At 42.7% G+C, this 17,394-nt stretch overlaps 1 protein-coding gene across 2 annotated transcripts in view; it reads right to left on the reverse strand.

Annotated features, from left to right (window-relative positions):
* Positions 1–819: 819 nt before the first annotated feature.
* CCDC91 (coiled-coil domain containing 91) overlaps positions 820–17,394 on the reverse strand; it is an 86,386-nt gene continuing 69,811 nt past the window's right edge. For both annotated transcript variants that reach the window (XM_039354563.1, XM_039354562.1), the window contains exon 13: positions 820–4,162. In XM_039354563.1, the coding sequence (XP_039210497.1) occupies positions 4,034–4,162 (129 nt within the window). In that variant the 3' untranslated portion in view covers positions 820–4,033. The remainder of the gene's footprint in view (positions 4,163–17,394) is intronic.

Below are 17,394 nucleotides of genomic sequence, written 5' to 3' on the forward strand. Positions count from 1 at the left end.
ACAGGGGGTTGGACTAGATGACCTCCAAGGTCCCTTCCAACTTTACTATTATTATTATAAGGGGAAGCTGATGAGGGAAGCAATAATGTAGTGGGGAGGTTGAAGTGGACATGTTCAGACCACCTAATTTGTTAAGGGCATATTCAAAATGGAGGGCTGATTCAGTGTGGACCCACAAACATCAAAGAACTACAACTGGAAACCTCAGCATCGTGTCTTCCCTGTGTAAAACGTGTTTCGATTGTTGTCATTTTGCCATTTTGAGAAGTGATCTTCCAATGGGGCGTCTCTGCATTTCTCTACAGACGAGCCTTCAGTATATTTTGGCAAGGTCAAGTCTATGCTCCAACTCAGCGAGAAATTAGCGAGAACTTTCCGTATGTATTTGTGTGCTGTGCTAGAGTTGCGTGTGGTCAAGAGACAAATTCACCCCACAATTTGTTGCTGCTGCCCGTTGTTACTTTTCTTAGAACCAACTGTCAAAGTGGCAGTTAAAATATCACGGGGGGGAAGATAGAATAGCCCAACTATTTATGCTTCGACATTCCTGTGCCTCGTTAATCACGAAGCACAATGGAAAAAATGGAAAAAATGCTGGGTTTATAAGGAAGTCGGAAATATGCAGAATTACAGATGAAAAAAAACAAATAAATCCCAAGCTGGCACGTATTAAAATATCTATTTCTTTAGAGACAGTTTGCAAGGCAGGAAAAAAAAAGGGGGAAGGTGGCTTCTGTTATTGCAGAAAATTATTCCCCTCAAAACAATGTCATGAATGTAAAAACACTCCCCGTAAAATAAATATGGCTTCAAGAGAGGTAAAAACCACAAAATTTTATTTTCTAAATGCAGCTTCAAATCAAATGTTGGATTCCTTATAAAAAGACGATGTTCTAAATTACCCAGAACACTTGCTATTTTTTAGGACAGTTTTATGGGCCTCTGCATTTTTTCTCTCCTAGAAAGGAACAGAGAGGAAATGCAGATCACAACTGCAATTTGCACGCACAGTATGTACCACTGCAAAACATTTATCTGTCCTGCATGTTTCTTCTTCTTATTATTATCTAAACATCTGACTGATTGTGCAACCAAACATAATAATGTCAAGTCAGGGGATGAATTGGTGTCCAACAAATGAATCTTGAGTTTCTGGCTAATTAATCTGGAACTAAATCCAAACAGGATTATTTCAAAGGGAAAGTCAAAAAGTTCACGAATACATCAGTGTCCATACAATCAAAGTGTGTAGAAACAGGGATAAATCTGGATGGACAGTCCATAATTCGAAATTTTGATCCACCTTGCAGATCCTCGTCTCCAAAGCGGAGAAACCATCACAAACCCTTCTTATCTTATGTAGAATGTTACATCTTGGAAGAACAGGAAAAAAATTGTCAACCAGGTTAAAGAAAGAGGTAAATTTCCAAAAGATGAGTTCCGGCAAAAAACAGAAAGCAATATTAGCAGACACATCATAGTCCTGGGTCTTATATATTGTTCCATAGTGCCTTACAGCATTCTCTAATTGGTTTACAGGGTCAGCATATTGTCCCCAACAATCTGGGTCCTCATTTTACCAACGTCGGTAAAAGGCTGAGTCGATGGAAGGCTGAGTCAACCTTGACCGGGTGAGGATCAAACTCCTAGCAATAGGCAGAGTCATCCTGCAGTACTGCATTCTCACCACTGAGCTGCCACTGAGCTGCCACAGCTTAAATAGCAATAGCACTTAGACTTATATACCCCTTCACAGCCCTCTCTACGCGGTTTGCCTATTTGCCCCCAACAATCTGGGTCCTCATTTTACCAACCTCGGAAGGATGGAAGGCTGAGTCAACCTTGAGCTGGTGAGGATTAAACTTCTGGCAGTAGGCAGTCAGCCTGCAATACCGCATTCTCACCACTGCGCTGACCTGTATACCTGGAATCCTTCATTTTGACTATAGAGAGGTGGCCAGATTCAGGAGCCTGCTGACTACTAAAGGACATATAAAGTCTGAAGATGTTGGGTCAAGGATGAAGCAAAGTACCCTAATATCTACAGCCCCTGCAGTTTTCTGAAGGCCAGGGCTTTCTTTTCTACCGTTCCTGTTACCAAATCCATTTCACAGAAAACTCAGTATAGTTACTGTCATGGAAATGAAGTCCTGAACTGCTCTTTATTGAACAATCTCTACACAGATGTTGGTATTAGAAGCACTGTGAAATTTGATGGCACCATCAAGATCCTCCCAATTAGCTCAGGAAAGGATCCTGCACAAGACCTTGTGGTTCCATCGTCTTATTCCAACTGTTCACTCATCCCTGGGAGATTCTTGGGTGGACCTGCAACGCAGGACTCTTTCTGACCGTTGCATGCCAGCTCTTGCTCACCCAATGTGGCCTGCCGTAGCACAAAGTGAACTTGGCAGGTGGGGGTTCAGAGTTCAGAGAAGAAAACGCATACACACAAACACACTTCGTACATACCCTTAAAAAGACTCCCTGAAGAAATATACTGGACACGGGATTATTTGGTAAAGAATGATTTTCACAGTAACAAGCATAAAAGTGGCTCAATTATTTCATCCTGTAAATCGTTAACATGTAGTGTATTGCGAAAGGCAGGGGAAAAAATTAAAATGTATACCCCAAAGTGAATAATTACATCACTACTAGCTCCTCCGTTCCTTTTACACATCGGCAAAAAGCTGTGGAAATTTCAGAGAGTGTTCCATTTCTGTACGTTGATTGCGTCATTTCAAAGCCGGTGTGGACATACCAGGCAGAGGCCAACTCATCCTCTATGCCTCCGATGCCCTCGGAGGCGCTATCACTAGAATTTTACTACAATGTTGAGGACCTCTAGCTTAAAACATTCAACATCTTCTTCAAATCTTCAACAAATCACCATGTCATGAGAAATCAGAAAGTTTCATGGAACTCAGTTTACAATCTAAAGCAGGGGGTCCCCAGCCTATGAGCCATGGCCTACTACTGGGCTGTGGCTTACTGGCCACCGGGTAGTGGACCCGTTTGCGCATGTGCGTGGAGCTAGCGGCAACAGCTAGCATCTGCGCAAATGGGGTCCCTAGCGCCGTGTGGATGCACGTGGCCCTCTTTTTGTGCACACAAATTTCCCAGCTGCTCCCTTTCCCTCCGGGCTGCCAGCATGAAAAGGTTGGTGACCTCTGATCTAAGGGACATTGTTGACCTTACAGACCATACTGTACTTTACAGCAGGGTTTCCCAACCCTGGAAACTTTCAGATGCGTGGACTTCAACTCCCAGAATCCCCCAGAAAGCATGGGTTCTGGGAGTGAATGAATTCTGGGAGTTGAAATGCACAGGTCTTCAAGTTCTCAAGTCGCTTTTACAGCTACTAAACAATTTCCCAAACCTGTTGCTGCTTTCAAGTATTGTTATTTCCTTGCATGAATTAAGGCGATAATCTTAACGTTTGCATGAACAAGAGAACTAATAATTGAGCAGATCTGGGTTTCCCAGCTTGGAGGACGTCTTAAGACGAACTACAAAACTGAAAAGACGTGCGTTTTTTTTTTCCACGAAAAGGCACAAAAGCAGAGAACGCCACAGGCCATTTTTGGAACAGATGCAAATAAATAATAAGGCTTTTCAATTCCAGTTGTTATTCAAACGTCTTCAATTAGTGTCTTCAATTTGGATGAGAGCTGATGCTCTCCTTCTATTTCTGGCATTAACAATCATTTTATTCCTCTTGATCAATGCCAGTTAAGTATGACATCCATAATAAAAGCAATGCGGCCCTCCGTGCAACATTATTAAAAAAAAAAAAGATTTGTAAATGACAAATGTACCTACTCTGGGAATAAGTTGTTTTACTGAGATTTGTCAATGACTGCATTTCTTGTTAAAATTATGTGGGAGCTGTTGACAAGATTTCACACAACCGTTAGCTTTACAAGGACTGCAGTACATTCTGAACATCTAATCAAAACAGAAACGTGACCGGCTGATGGATCCTAGTTCTCCAGCTGGTCTCCAGGGCCTTTGGGAGAATTGATCAACGTTATGGATTCTGTCCTGCTGTCTCTGCCACTGTGACTTCTTCCTGCAGCAAACAGCTCAGCTGCTTCTGAGCACAAGAGAGGAACAATTCCAAGCTGGAAAAGCTTCGCTGACGGATCACTTGATCCAGCTGTCAGGAGAGAAAAAGCAAACATGAAGCAAAATGCAAGGAAGTCCAAAGGAAAAAAACACTCTTCTTTATTTAAACTCATCACATGTGAATGCACAGAAGTTGGGCAATGCGCAAGGTCTAATGTAAACGTATCATAGTTGGCTTAATTATGTCTGGTTCCAAACATTAAAAGCTAAACCAAAACCGAGGCTGTTATACCCACCAGCTTTGTTATTGCAAAAGAGAGATTTCAAATCATCTCTAGATCAACCTCAGCAACTTTAAGATGTGTGGACTTTAACACCCAGGATTCCCTGTTCCCCGTCACCAAAATTTGGCACATTGCATGACAGCGAGTTTCAAGTTTCTCAGGAAGAACTGCAAGAAATTTAAATAAAAATATTGTGGAAAATGTCTTTTTCCTTCTTTTTTTTTCTCTGTCTTTTTTTTTAATCATCTTTTTGCTACTGAATTCCCACAACTAAGGGATCTCAGAACTCATAAAACGATTCCTTGGGGATTCTCAAACAATTTCAGAGATTCTAGAATGACTTTTTCCTTTGGTTTCATTCATAATTATACATAATAGAAAAACACATGACAATCATTAATAAAACGACTTTCTTTTCTTTGAACAACCCTTCTCCTCGCCCCCCAGTTGTTTGGAACACAGTCAAGAGTCTTTCATTAACATTTTGGATTCAATTGATTGCTTCAAACCTTTTAATCTGGTTTTGCTGGAATATATAAAGATACTGGGCTGACACCATCCATAGGAACCTAATACAGAACTTTCCAGCTTTGATTCTAGGAGCTCGAAGTAAGTAAGTAGATAATAGTAACAACAATAACAACAACAATAATAAAACTAATAATGTTGGAAGGGACCTTGGAGGTCATCTAGTCCAACCCCCTGTTCAGGCAGGAAACCCTATACCATTTCAGACAAATGGCTGTCCAGTCTCTTCTTAAAAACTTCCAGTGATGGAGCATTCACCACTTCTGGAGGCAGGTTGTTCCACTGGCTAATTGTTCTAACTGTCAGGAAGTTTCTCCTTAGTTCTAGGTTGCTTCTCTCCTTGATTAGTTTCCACCCGTTGCTTCTTGTCCTGCCTTCAGGCGCTTTGGAGAATAGCTTGACTCCCTCTTCTTTGGGGTAGCCCCTGAGATATTGGAACACTGCTATCCTGTCCCCCCTCGTCCTTCTCTTCGTTAAACTAGACATACCCAATTCCAGCAACTGTTCTTTGTAAGATAATGAAAGAACTCAGAAGTAATCCATATATACTGTATTGTTCTTGATTCTTTGGGCCTGACACTCTGGTGAAAAAGCAATAACTTTTTGCAAGGCAGGAGAGCAGAAAAAAAAGGTGGATTATTTTATGGGGGAGAGACAGAATGATCAACAACTTACAGGCACGCATACAGAATCAGTTTTCATTTCAAAGTAAAAACTTTGAAAATGTTTTTGCACAATACACGGGTTTATTTTGTTTTACAAAAAGCGTCAAATCAAACCGATTTTCAAGGAAATGCCTCATCACGTTTCCTTTTTTGCTTTCCCCCCCAAAAAGGGATTTCTTAAAATAGGTTATGCCGTTTAAGACTGGAATAAAAAGTACTCTTAAAACTGTTTGAAATGCCAGCATTTTATTGCAGTTAATTGGAACGCTGTACCTTTGCACAATGTAATCGTTGTTTTATTTTCTGCTCCTTTAAGTAGGGGAGTGATTTTGCAAACAGACTCCCCCGGGACAGCCATTTTCTCTTGGTGCCTGTGATGGAGTCTCCAGCTAGAATGGGGGAAGGTGTGAAGGGGGGGATGATCTTAAGAATTTTTGCATAGTAGCAAGCGACCCAGATCTTTCCTCCCCCCAAATCCCTGAAACCTTATCTGGCTGTTCCAAAGAGAATGCAGTCAGTATAGGAATACGAACACTTTTAGTGCCAAATGGAAACCACTTCTAGACTTCGTGCTTGAGGTTGGAAAAAAAAATTGAAATTTTGATTTGGGGTTTTACCAATTAGATAGATTTGATGTTATCGAAATGGCTAGCTTATATTCTTTTTGTCGGAGTGTGCACAGTCTTACTGCGCTGAGATAACCCAGAAGTAAACACAGTAAACAGTGGTCTATTATTAAATGGTGGTTTATCTTACACTATCGACAATATCATACACCAGGAACAATATACACACACGTGTTCATCCAGCAGGATCCAACACACAGCAGTTACAGCAGGAAAGGGAAGAGAAAGAACACAGTAGCAGAGCCTTCCTTTTATACAAGGCTCTTAAAGAGACACAGACCCAGCTGGCTCTTAAAGGGACACAGACCCTGCTGAGTCATTCCCATCATTACATCATACACCATACATTACATAAGCTGGTTAGCTATTAAACCATTACCTTGACAATTTTGTAAAATTAAAAAGTCGAGGTTTGAAGTTGATACTTTACTTTGCTGCACCAAAGGAAGTTGGAAGCTTTCCTTCTGTTTTTCTCTTCCTTACCTCGCTTCTCTATTCCCTTTTCCCTTCCCCATCTTTACCGCTATTTACTTTTATATTTTCATTGTATCGTAGACTATAAGCTAATAAAACTTTATACGCACACAAACACCCACGAAGAAAGAATGCAGTCAGTCTGCTGAGATTCTTGTAAATAGGCACACAGCAATAAAAAAATAACCTTGAGCAGCTCACGGTCACATTCTGGCTCCTTGGATTTGATGGTGCCCCTGCCATTTCCTCATAACCTAAAATATGCCCTCATGTTCTCACAGTCATGTTTTTCAAATATTCTCCTCCAGGAAGTCCCGCCATCACAGCTTATTTGCTAAACAACTTGTGCTGATGCTTGAGGGTTAGGATGGAAGAGGACAATCCCACAGGATGACCTGGGCAGATATTCTCACCATGTGTTGCTGTAGTTAGTTGTGAAGTCATGTCCGACCCATCGCGACCCCATGGACAACGTTCCTCCAGGCCTTCCTGTCCTCTACCATCTTCTGGAGTCCATTTAAGCTCACGCCTGCTGCTTCAGTGACTCCCTCCAGCCACCTCATTCTCTGTCGTCCCCTTCTTCTCTTGCCCTCCATCTTTCCCAGCATCAGGCTCTTCTCCAGTGAGTCCTTCCTTCTCATTAGGTGGCCAAAGGACTTGAGTTTCAACTTCAGGATCTGGCCTTCTAAGGAGCAGTCGGGGTTGATCTCTTCTAGGACTGACCGGTTTGATCGCCTTGCAGTCCAGGGGACTCGCAGGAGTCTTCTCCAGCACCAGAGTTCAAAGGCCTCCATTCTTTGGCGCTCAGCCTTTCTTAGGGTCCAACTTTCACAGCCATACATTGCAACTGGGAAAACCAGGGCCTTGACTCTACGCACTTTTGTTGGCAAGGTGACGTCTCTGCTTTTTAGTATGCTGTCTTCTCACCATGTACTCTTGTCCTGATCAACTGCAGAGAAGTATTGCAAGGGATTGACTTGAAAGCTTTAAGAGTGGTTTGCTTTTCAGTAGTAATGATGTCACTGAATAACCTTTCATAATTTGCAATGAACCTTTTGCGGCCATCCGCCAAAATTGTCTGGTTCATTCCTCTGCTTAATAGCAGATCATTCATTCATAGATGAATCTGAAAAATCCGTATAACCAAATGCCTTTCATAGATTAGCTGACGTGCAGAAAGGAGCCATCAAAGTAAATGAACTGTTATGAATTAGCCACATGCTTCAGTGAAAAGGCAACGTCTAGTCTTTTTCCATAGACCTCCATCCATCTGGTTGGAGACTTGGAAGTTGCAGGTATTTTATTTTTGAAGAAAAAGAAAAAAAAATGCCTTTTTACATGTCAGTAGAAAAGTTTGGTACGGTATCTGCGCTTTAATCATTCTAGCACCACAATCCCTTAAATAGGAGCCAGCCGTGTGCTGCAGCTGCCAAAAAGGCCAACACAGTGCTAGGCAGCATTAACAGAGGGATGGAATCAAGATGATGTGAAGTATTAATACCACTTTACAAGGCCTTGGTAAGGCCACACTTTGGATACTGCATCCAGTTTTGGTCACCACGATATAAAAAAGAAGTGAGACTCTAGAAAGAGTGCAGAGAAGAGCAACAAAGAGGATTAGGGGACTGGGGGCTAAAACATATAAGGAACTGGAATTGGGTATGTCTAGTTTAACGAAGAGAAGGACGAGGGAGGACATGATAACAATCTTCCAGTATCTCAGAAGAGGGAGTCAAGCTAGTCTCCAAAGCGCCTGAAGGCAGGACAAGAAGCAACGGATGGAAACTAACCAAGGAGAGAAGCAACCTGGAACTAAGGAGGAATTTCCTCATAGTTAGAACAATTAACCAGTGGAACCACCTGCCTCCAGAAGCGGTGAATGCTCCAAGACTGGAAGTTTTTAAGAAGAGACTGGACAGCCATTTGTCCGAAATGGTGTAGGGTTTTCTGCCTGAGCAGGGGGTTGGACTAGATGACCTCCAAGGTCCCTTCCAACTTTATTATTATTATTATTATTATTGTTGTTGTTGTTGTTATTGTTGTTATTATTATTATTATTATTATTACTTTCTGAAATAATCTTTCCCCCTCCAATAAAAAGGAATAAATGATAAAGGCATTTTTGAGGGAGATTCAGTTCTTTCTCACAGGGTCTTTTGGAAACACTGACAACACTCCGCCCTCCATCTACACTGTAACAGATATTTGAGGATCAATTTTTTTTTTTAAAAAAATACTTTTTTATTTTATTGTCCTTTGTTGAGCTGCTGGATTGAATCGTTGGGTTCCTGGTGCTATCAGGAAACACGCAGAAATAAAGTCTAATGGGACGTCATTTAAAAGCTACCAAGAAAGACACGGAAGGAAACCCGTTGAGTCTAATGGTTAAGGCACCATGCTAGAAACGGGGAGACCCTGAATTCAAGTCCTCCCTTAGCCATGAAAGGCAGTTGGCTGATCTTAGGCCGGTCAGTCTCTTTCAGACAAACTCACCTCACACGGCTGTTGAGGGGAAAATGGGTCTGTTGTTTATGTTTGCTTTGAGTTATTGGTAAAGATAATAAAGGCTGGATACAAATCAATAAACAAGCAGCGTGAAACCATCTCCAGCAGCCACCACCAAATAAGCAGGGAAGCAACATTATATTAATCAAGGCACTGTCCAGGTGAAAGACCCCCTCGCCATCAAGACTGGCAAGGTGCCAGGCTCCCAAAACCAGGAAAGGCACATTGTGATTCTAAAGCAGATTATCATTCCTGACCTATAGACAGAATCTTGTCAAACTAAAGCTAACTACCAGCCACATAAAGCACGTGGGAACTACCTTGGATACATAGCGGAAAGGGGAAGCTTGAGAGTCCACAAGATTAATACTGTACGGAACAAAACTGTGAGTGAATCTTCATGGATACCATGAAACCTCCTCCTCCCAGAAGTTAACAAAGAAAACAGGTTGTGAAGAGGGTGCGTAGTGTCCCAGACAATCTTACGGACCCTGCTCAAGCAACACTTCTGTGCTATGTCCTGGATGGGAGGGAGGGAATGGCCAATGATCTTTTCTGCTGTCCTCACCACTCTCTGCACCGCCTTCCTGTCCGAAGCAGGGATGCTTCCAAACCAGACAATAATGCAACATGACAGGGTGCTCTTGATCGTCCCTCTGTAGAAAGTGGTCAGGACAGGGGAAGGAAGATGTGCTTTTCTCGTGCGGCGCAGAAAATGCAGGCGCTGCTGTGCCCGCTTCACCAGGGTCTCGCTGTTGAGTGACCAAGCCAGCCTACTTGTTAGCTGCACACCCACGAATTTGATGCGGCTAACCACCTGCACGTGGGAATCATTAATGCATAGATGGTGTGTGGCAGTGCCTGCCTTTTCTGAAATCAATAATGATCTCTTTGGGTTTTCCAAACGAGGCTGTTTTTCTTATACCAGTTCACCAAACCCTCAACTCCCTTGCGGTAAGCACCCTCATTGTCATCTTGAATAAGGCCCACTATTGTTTAAGAGCATGTCCAAGAATGTTTTTGCCAAGATGTTAAGATCTTTAAATCCATGCATCTATGCAGAATCAGCCGATGGATTTAGCCCAGCTCATACTGTACCCAGAGAACCATCCAAAAATAATCTAAAAGTAGGATGAGATGGGTCTCTGGTTTTTTTTTAGCCAAAGAAAGCCAAGCAGTGGGGCATTTTGGGTTTCAGCCATCTAATGGTGCTTTGGGCGATGCTACCCCCTCAAAAAAAGGGGGGGGGAATATTAGAAGCAAAATACCCTCGGTTGCAATCACCATCTTGAATTTGGTGAGATTTGCTGGGTTTTCAGCACCCAGGAGAAATTAAGGGGAGAAAATCCAAAGGCATAATTCAGGGATATTTATTAACCAAATAACACTTTTTTATTCCCAGTGTTATTTTTCTGCAGCTGTGAAGAGTGACAGCTTTATTTTGATTTTTTTTTTAAAGCAAAAAAATCTGGATGGAGTTTCAGGTGGTTCTCCAAATCATTATAATAATGTGATACGTCTCCAATTACACGATGGACAAATGGAAAATTATTCCTCAAAATATATTTTCCTAGGCAGCCTCACTCCAGCTATTAACCTACACTAAATTAACAAACCCACTTAAAAATCTGCTAGATTTCAGAAACGGTTCGATTCCCATTTGCTTAATATAATATTTCTGACATGTTTCTTTGTGCTGACTGGCAAATGTTCCCAGTTAATTCCTTTTTTTTTTAAACCCTCCAGTAACATTTTGCTATCGTTCCCTTTGGCACCGATGTTTAGCAGCTCTTTCTTTCCCTAACAATGGCTTCAATCAGGCTGAATCTGTCGCACCAATACTGATAGCAGAAGCCCTAAAAATAATAGAAAAAGAAAGCCCGTAATCTTAAGGATGGATCTCAGAAATCCATGATTAAAGGCCACAAGAGAGGGGCAACTGGTTCAGGGTTCAGCGTCGGGGTGTCCACGCTAATCCCGCTACAATGCAGAAAGGAAAATTGCCAAGGCAGCATTATTTAGAAAAAACAGATCTTTTGACAATGGATTGTCCTTAGCTTAACAGCAAAACCTTTAAAATTCAGACAGCCCTTTTTGTAAGGGCCAGGATTGTTATGAGTTCAGCTCTTGATTCCAGGCTGCTGTTTTAGAGTTTGTCAGGTCGCAACGTACACAACGCCTGTCGGCAACTCTTTCCGCCAGATTTGAACTGACTTGGGAGCCCCTCCAGACCCTCTGAGTCCCTACTTGGGTTTTTATGGGTGAATTTAAGGAGAGGCTCTGAGCATCCATGCGCGTATGTGCCAAAGAAGAGGGCAGCCATATAGATGAATGGTGTGATGCAGGTCAAATAGTGAGGGGGCTTCACTTACACAAGTGTGATTGCCGCTGTGACTTTTTAAAGGCCTCCTTCTCCTCTCCATGGATGCCCCTAGATGGGCGCCTGTCTAAGAACAGAACAACGGTTAACCAATGGATTTGATTAACAATTAACCAGTGGAACAACCTGCCTCCAGAAGCGGTGGATGCTCCAACACTGGAAGTGTTTAAGAAGAGACTGGACAGCCATTTGTCCGAAATGGTATAGGGTTTCCTGCCTGAGCAGGGGGTTGGACTAGATGACCTCCAAGATCCCTTCCAACTTTATTGTTGTTGTTGTTGTTGTTGTTGTTGTTATTATTATTATTATTATTATTATTATTATTATTATTATTATTATTATTATTATTATTACTGTGTAGGGGGGCTCACCTGTCCGTTAACCTGTCCCTGGTCTGAAAAGCTGCTTGTCAAGGAACTGAACTGTTCTAAGATTTTTGTACCATCTGGATTAAACTAATCCTTTTCTTTTAGGGCAAGCATCACTAGTTAGGCTAACATATACTTTTAATAAATTACTGAGAATTGGGGTCCTCATTTTACCAACCTCGGAAGGAGGGAAGGCTGAGGCATGAAACACTAGAAGGGAAATTATCGTGATCATCCGAAAAACATTTCATGCTTTTTTTTTTTTAATGGACTTTATTCCTGCCCACATTTTTGACCTATTTCCTCACTCAAGTCAGCTGTCCTAAAAGGAAGGACGTGAATTACTCATGAAAAGGACCAGCCCATTCCAAGTGGCTGGAGGTTGATGAAAGCTTGATGGATGGAGATGCAGCTAGGGAAGGGTAGGGATGGTGACCATCTGGGGCTGGCATTCATTGCCGGCCATTGGATGTCTCTGGACCGTCAGAAGCAATGGTCACTGCTGGGTGTGTCTCTTCCCTGTGGGGGGCAAGCTTTGAGATACATCCCTACTTTTGCCTGCTTCTCCCACCTCCTCCTGCAGGCCAGTCTGCAGGCACAGCTGGCTCAGGAATTCTGGGAGTTGAAGTCCACAAGCCATAAAGGGGCCCCGGTTCTCCACCTCTGAATTCTATGGATTGCATTACGAAGCCAATCAAACTAGTTGACAAATGTCACTGATGGTGTTACCTAATCACATAATGAAGCACCGGTAAGCAAACCATCAAACTCAGAGAGCACCAAAGACTCCAGAATTAAATTCTGAGCTACATATATTCTATCAATAACCATTAGAAGAAAAGAGAATATATATATATATATATATATATATATATATATATATATATATATATATATTCTCTATCTCTATCAATGTATCTGTATCATTATCTGACTATATCTATCTATCTATCTATCTATGCTATGCTATGCTATGCTATGCTATGCTATGCTATTGCTATGTCATCTATCATCTATCTACATCTATCATCAATCTATCTATATCATTATCTGGCTATATCTACTCTATCTCTCTATCTCTCTATCATCTATCTCTATCTATCTATCTATCTATCTATCTATCTATCTATCTATCTATCTATCTATCTATCTATGCTATTGCTATATCATCTATCATCTATCTACATCTATCATCAATCTATCTCTATCATTATCTATCTATCTATCTATCTATCTATCTATCTATCTATCTATCTATCTATCTATCTATCTATCTATCTATCTATCAGCTCAGAGAACACCAAGCACTCTGCAAATGTACCCATTATGAATTTTTCAGAACTATCCCATTAATTTTTTTTTAAGGGTGGTGCAAATTGGCTTGAAATAGACAGCCCTGGAATCTACGTTTGGATCTGTGTGGAAGCAGGCTGTTTCGTTTTCTCACCCGCGATTTGTGGCTTAGTATGCTGCAGGCAATTGCTACATTTAGCCTGCTGTAGGCAACGGTGGTTTATTTGATAAGCCAGAGTTTAGCCAAAGCCTTGCTGAGGACCTACTGAATCCAGGTAGAGGCTTGTGGTTGACATCACTGCTCCTGAGTGGCTGGTGGTGGACCCTCTTTCTGCCCCCAGAGGGGGAAAAAACCCACACCCCCAGGCTTTCAAAGTAAACTGTGCTGGGCAGGGAGGCAACCAAGAATGTGAGGTGGCCAAGACTTCTTCTGAAATACAAGAAGAAGGCAGAGGGTTAAGGAGAAACGTGTTTGAAGCACAGGCCAGGACTTCAGTCAGGCCAAAGCATACACGTCAGAGAGCCAAAAGGCATAAACAAAAGCAAAGTCAGGTACAAACCAAGTCAGAGTCCACAAAACTGGTCCAAAGAGTTTTCGGCAGCTAATTGTGGAAGCATAATCTATGGAGGTTATTTCCAGCCGTGGCTTATTTCCAAACGTTAAGTTATACAACCCAGAGCCCAAGCCCCATTCAAAGTCAACTGCCCTGCATATTTTTTTTCCCTTGGCTCAAAAGGCTGGTCTACTCCAGAGCAAAGCAAATTCAGATCAGAATGGAGCTGGAAGGGACCTTGGAGGTCATCTAGTCCAGCCCCCTGCTCAGGCAGGAAACCCTACACCAGTGGTTCTCAACCATTTGGGGTCGAACGACCATTTCACGGGGGTCGCCAAACAACGCAGTCCGCCATTTTTTCCCCCTTTTCCTTAGCTGTGCTACTCCCTTTTATTCCATTGGCTTTTGAAAGCCAATAGAATAGACTCTCTTGAATAGAGTCTAATTCTATTGGCTTTCAAAAGCCAGTAGGAATTGTCCAGGCTATCTCTGCCCTGCTGAGCCCGCCAAAAGTCCCACTCTGCAAATGGTGCTGCACCAGTTGAGTAGTCCTCGACTTACAACCGGTTGAGTAGTCCTCTACTTACGACCAGTTGGGGGTCGCGGCATTAAAAAGGTTGAGAACCACTGCCCTACACCATCTCAGACAAATGACTGTCCAGTCTCTTCTTCAAAACTTCCAGTGATGGAGTACCCACAACTTCCAGAGGCAGGTTGTTCCACTCTCCTCTCCTTTCAAGTCTTTGGAGTCTTGACCTGACCTCACCAGCACTCCTATAGGTCCTATTTTCCACCCGGTCAGAAGTTTCAAGGTCTTGAGAAGTTCTGCTACAGAGGGACGAGGAGGGAAATCAGTGTGACGGGAACTGTCAGGCCTGCCATCGGATGGCTTCAGTCCTGCTTCGCTTCCATGGCATCCTGACATAAAAGTGGGGAGGAAGGAATAAGGGGATATGGGGGGGGAGGAGCTATGGCAAATCTAGACAGCGTACTAAAAAGCAGAGACATCACCCTGCCAACAAAAGTGCGTATAGTCCAGGCCATGGTTTTCCCAGTTGCAATGTATGGCTGCGAAAGTTGGACCATAAGAAAGGCTGAGCGCCAAAGAATGGAGGCCTTTGAACTATGATGTTGGAGAAGACTCCTGCGAGTCCCTTGGACTGCAAGGCGATCAAACCAGTCAGTCCTGGAGGAGATCAACCCCGACTGCTCTTTAGAAGGCCAGATCCTGAAGTTGAAACTCAAGTCCTTTGGCCACCTAATGAGAAGGAAGGACTCACTGGAGAAGGGCCTAATGCTGGGAAAGATGGAGGGCAAGAGAAGAAGGGGACGACAGAGAATGAGGTGGCTGGATGGAGTCCCTGAAGCAGGAGGCGTGAGCTTCAATGGACTCCAGAAGATGGTAGAGGACAGGAAGGCCTGGAGGAACGTTGTCCATGGGGTCGCGATGGGTCGGACTCAACTTCGCAACTAAAAACAACAACAGGGATGGGGGAGCTAATTTTTTGTTGCCCAGGCCCAGAATGGACTTCCGGAAGCAACATCCAGACAGAGAACTGGTTGTTCACCTATTTGAATCCCACCACTGCCCGTAGCCACCTGCCCCCTATGAAAAATGAGTGAGGGGAGACCTCTTACCCCCACGATGCAGAACAGTCCGAGCTCTTGGGGATAGGAGGAGTCCCCATTTTCCCTCTCCAAATTTCTTTCGCCCAAGTTCTAACGCCGGCCATTGTTTTGCTTGTAACGTGTTCATAGCAACTAAATGATCTTATTAATAATGTTTTTTGTGTGGTCATTACAGGAATTAATTGCATCTTTTGTTGGCATAGGGCAGGCAGCTAAAAATATTTCTGTAAGACCTTTCTAAGATAGCCAAGTTTGAGAATATTAAGAACTGCCAATGTTATTCGGTCAAGAGAAAGCTGTTTTGCAACCAAGAGAAGGAGATGTAGAATTCTGAACGTACGCGGGCTAAGAATGGTGTCTGTACAGTATTCCAATGAACGCTTTTTAACATTTTGGTGATTTTATGCATTTGTTTGAAAGCATAAAAATGGGATTGGATGGATAGCAGAAATGTAAAAATAGCTTATTTCTTATGCATGGTGGATGTGGATTCTCTTGGAACATTTCCTCCACTATAGTCATATTTATTAGTTTAGTTTAGTTTAGTTTAGTTTAGGTTTTAGTTTAGTTTAGTTTAGGGTTTAGGGTTTAGGGTTTAGGTTGAGTTTTTGAGCGTCAGTCAGTCAATTTCTGTAGCTGCCCATCTCAGTCAACGGCCCCGGATAGCTTACAATTCAAAAAATATATTATAATTAAAACATTAAAACATTTCAGAACAATAAAAAAACAATAAAAACAATCCAAATAAATATACATAGCAGCCGAGATGCTTGGCCCGTTAGCAAGACAACTAAGAAACTGGATCCCAGAATGTAGCCAGGTTGGGCTAGCAAGGTTGGGGCCGTTCAAATATATCCAAGAGAAAAATATTACACAGAGTAAGGGCCACTGCAGAAAAACTCCATCTTCTGATCCTTGCGGTTGACACTCTTTGACTGACAGGATTTGCAACTTGTCCATTGCGATACGTCAGGTTGGACAGGCACTGACTTTTGGAAAAAGGTGATCCCTCAGGTACCCCGCTAAAAGTGACAACACCTTGAAATGCACCTGGAAACACATCGGTAACCAATGCAGCTCACACAGAAGTGCTGTTATTTAGGCCATAGATCGGACACCATTTTCTACCCTGGTGATGCCGTGGTTAGAATGCAATATTGCAGGCTGACTCTGCCCACTGCCAGAAGTTCGATCCTGACGGGGCTCAAGGTTGACTCAGCCTTCCATCCTTCCAGGGTCAGTAAAATGAGGACCCATATTGTTGGGGGACAATAGGCTGACTCTGTAAACTGCCCAGAGAGTGTTGTGAAGCACTATTGGGCAGTACATAAGCCCAAATATTATTGCTATTGCTATCAACGCAGCCACATTCTACATCAGCTGAAGTTTCCAAATGCTTTCCAGGGCCAGCCCCATGTTGAATGTGTTACAGTAGTCTAAAAGTAGAGGGGAGACATGATAGCAGTGTTCCAGTATCTCAGGGTTTGCCCCAAAGAAGAGGGAGTCAAACTATTCTCCAAAGCGCCTGAAAGCAGGACAAGAAGCAATGGATGGAAACTCACCAAGGAGAGAAGCAACCTGGAACTAAGGAGAAACTTCCTGACAGTGAGAACAATTAACCAGTGGAACTACCTGCCTCCAAAAGCGGTGAATGCTCCAACACTGGAGGTTTTTAAGAAGACACTGGACAGCCATTTGTCCAAAATGGTATAGGGTTTCCTGCCTGAGCAGGGGGCTGGACTAGATGACCTCCAAGGTCCCTTCCAACTTTTTATTATTATTATTATTATTATTATTATTATTATTATTATTATTATGGATCATCACACAGTCAGCCAGATGTTCAGACTGGATGTGGCATTTTGTCTACCTATCGAGTCCTTACCCAGGCCCTGGGATAGGCAGATGTCGATGTTTGATGGTATTACAGATATCGTCGCAGGATGGAAGCAGTTCCTAGTAAGGCCGCCTTTTGCAATTGACTAATAGCGAATTTGTCAATGCCAATGGTGTTCAA

Source organism: Crotalus tigris, unplaced genomic scaffold (assembly GCF_016545835.1).
Source record: "Crotalus tigris isolate CLP2741 ecotype Arizona unplaced genomic scaffold, ASM1654583v1 scf7180000018563.1161478300:1536566, whole genome shotgun sequence".
NCBI lineage: Eukaryota > Metazoa > Chordata > Lepidosauria > Squamata > Viperidae > Crotalus > Crotalus tigris.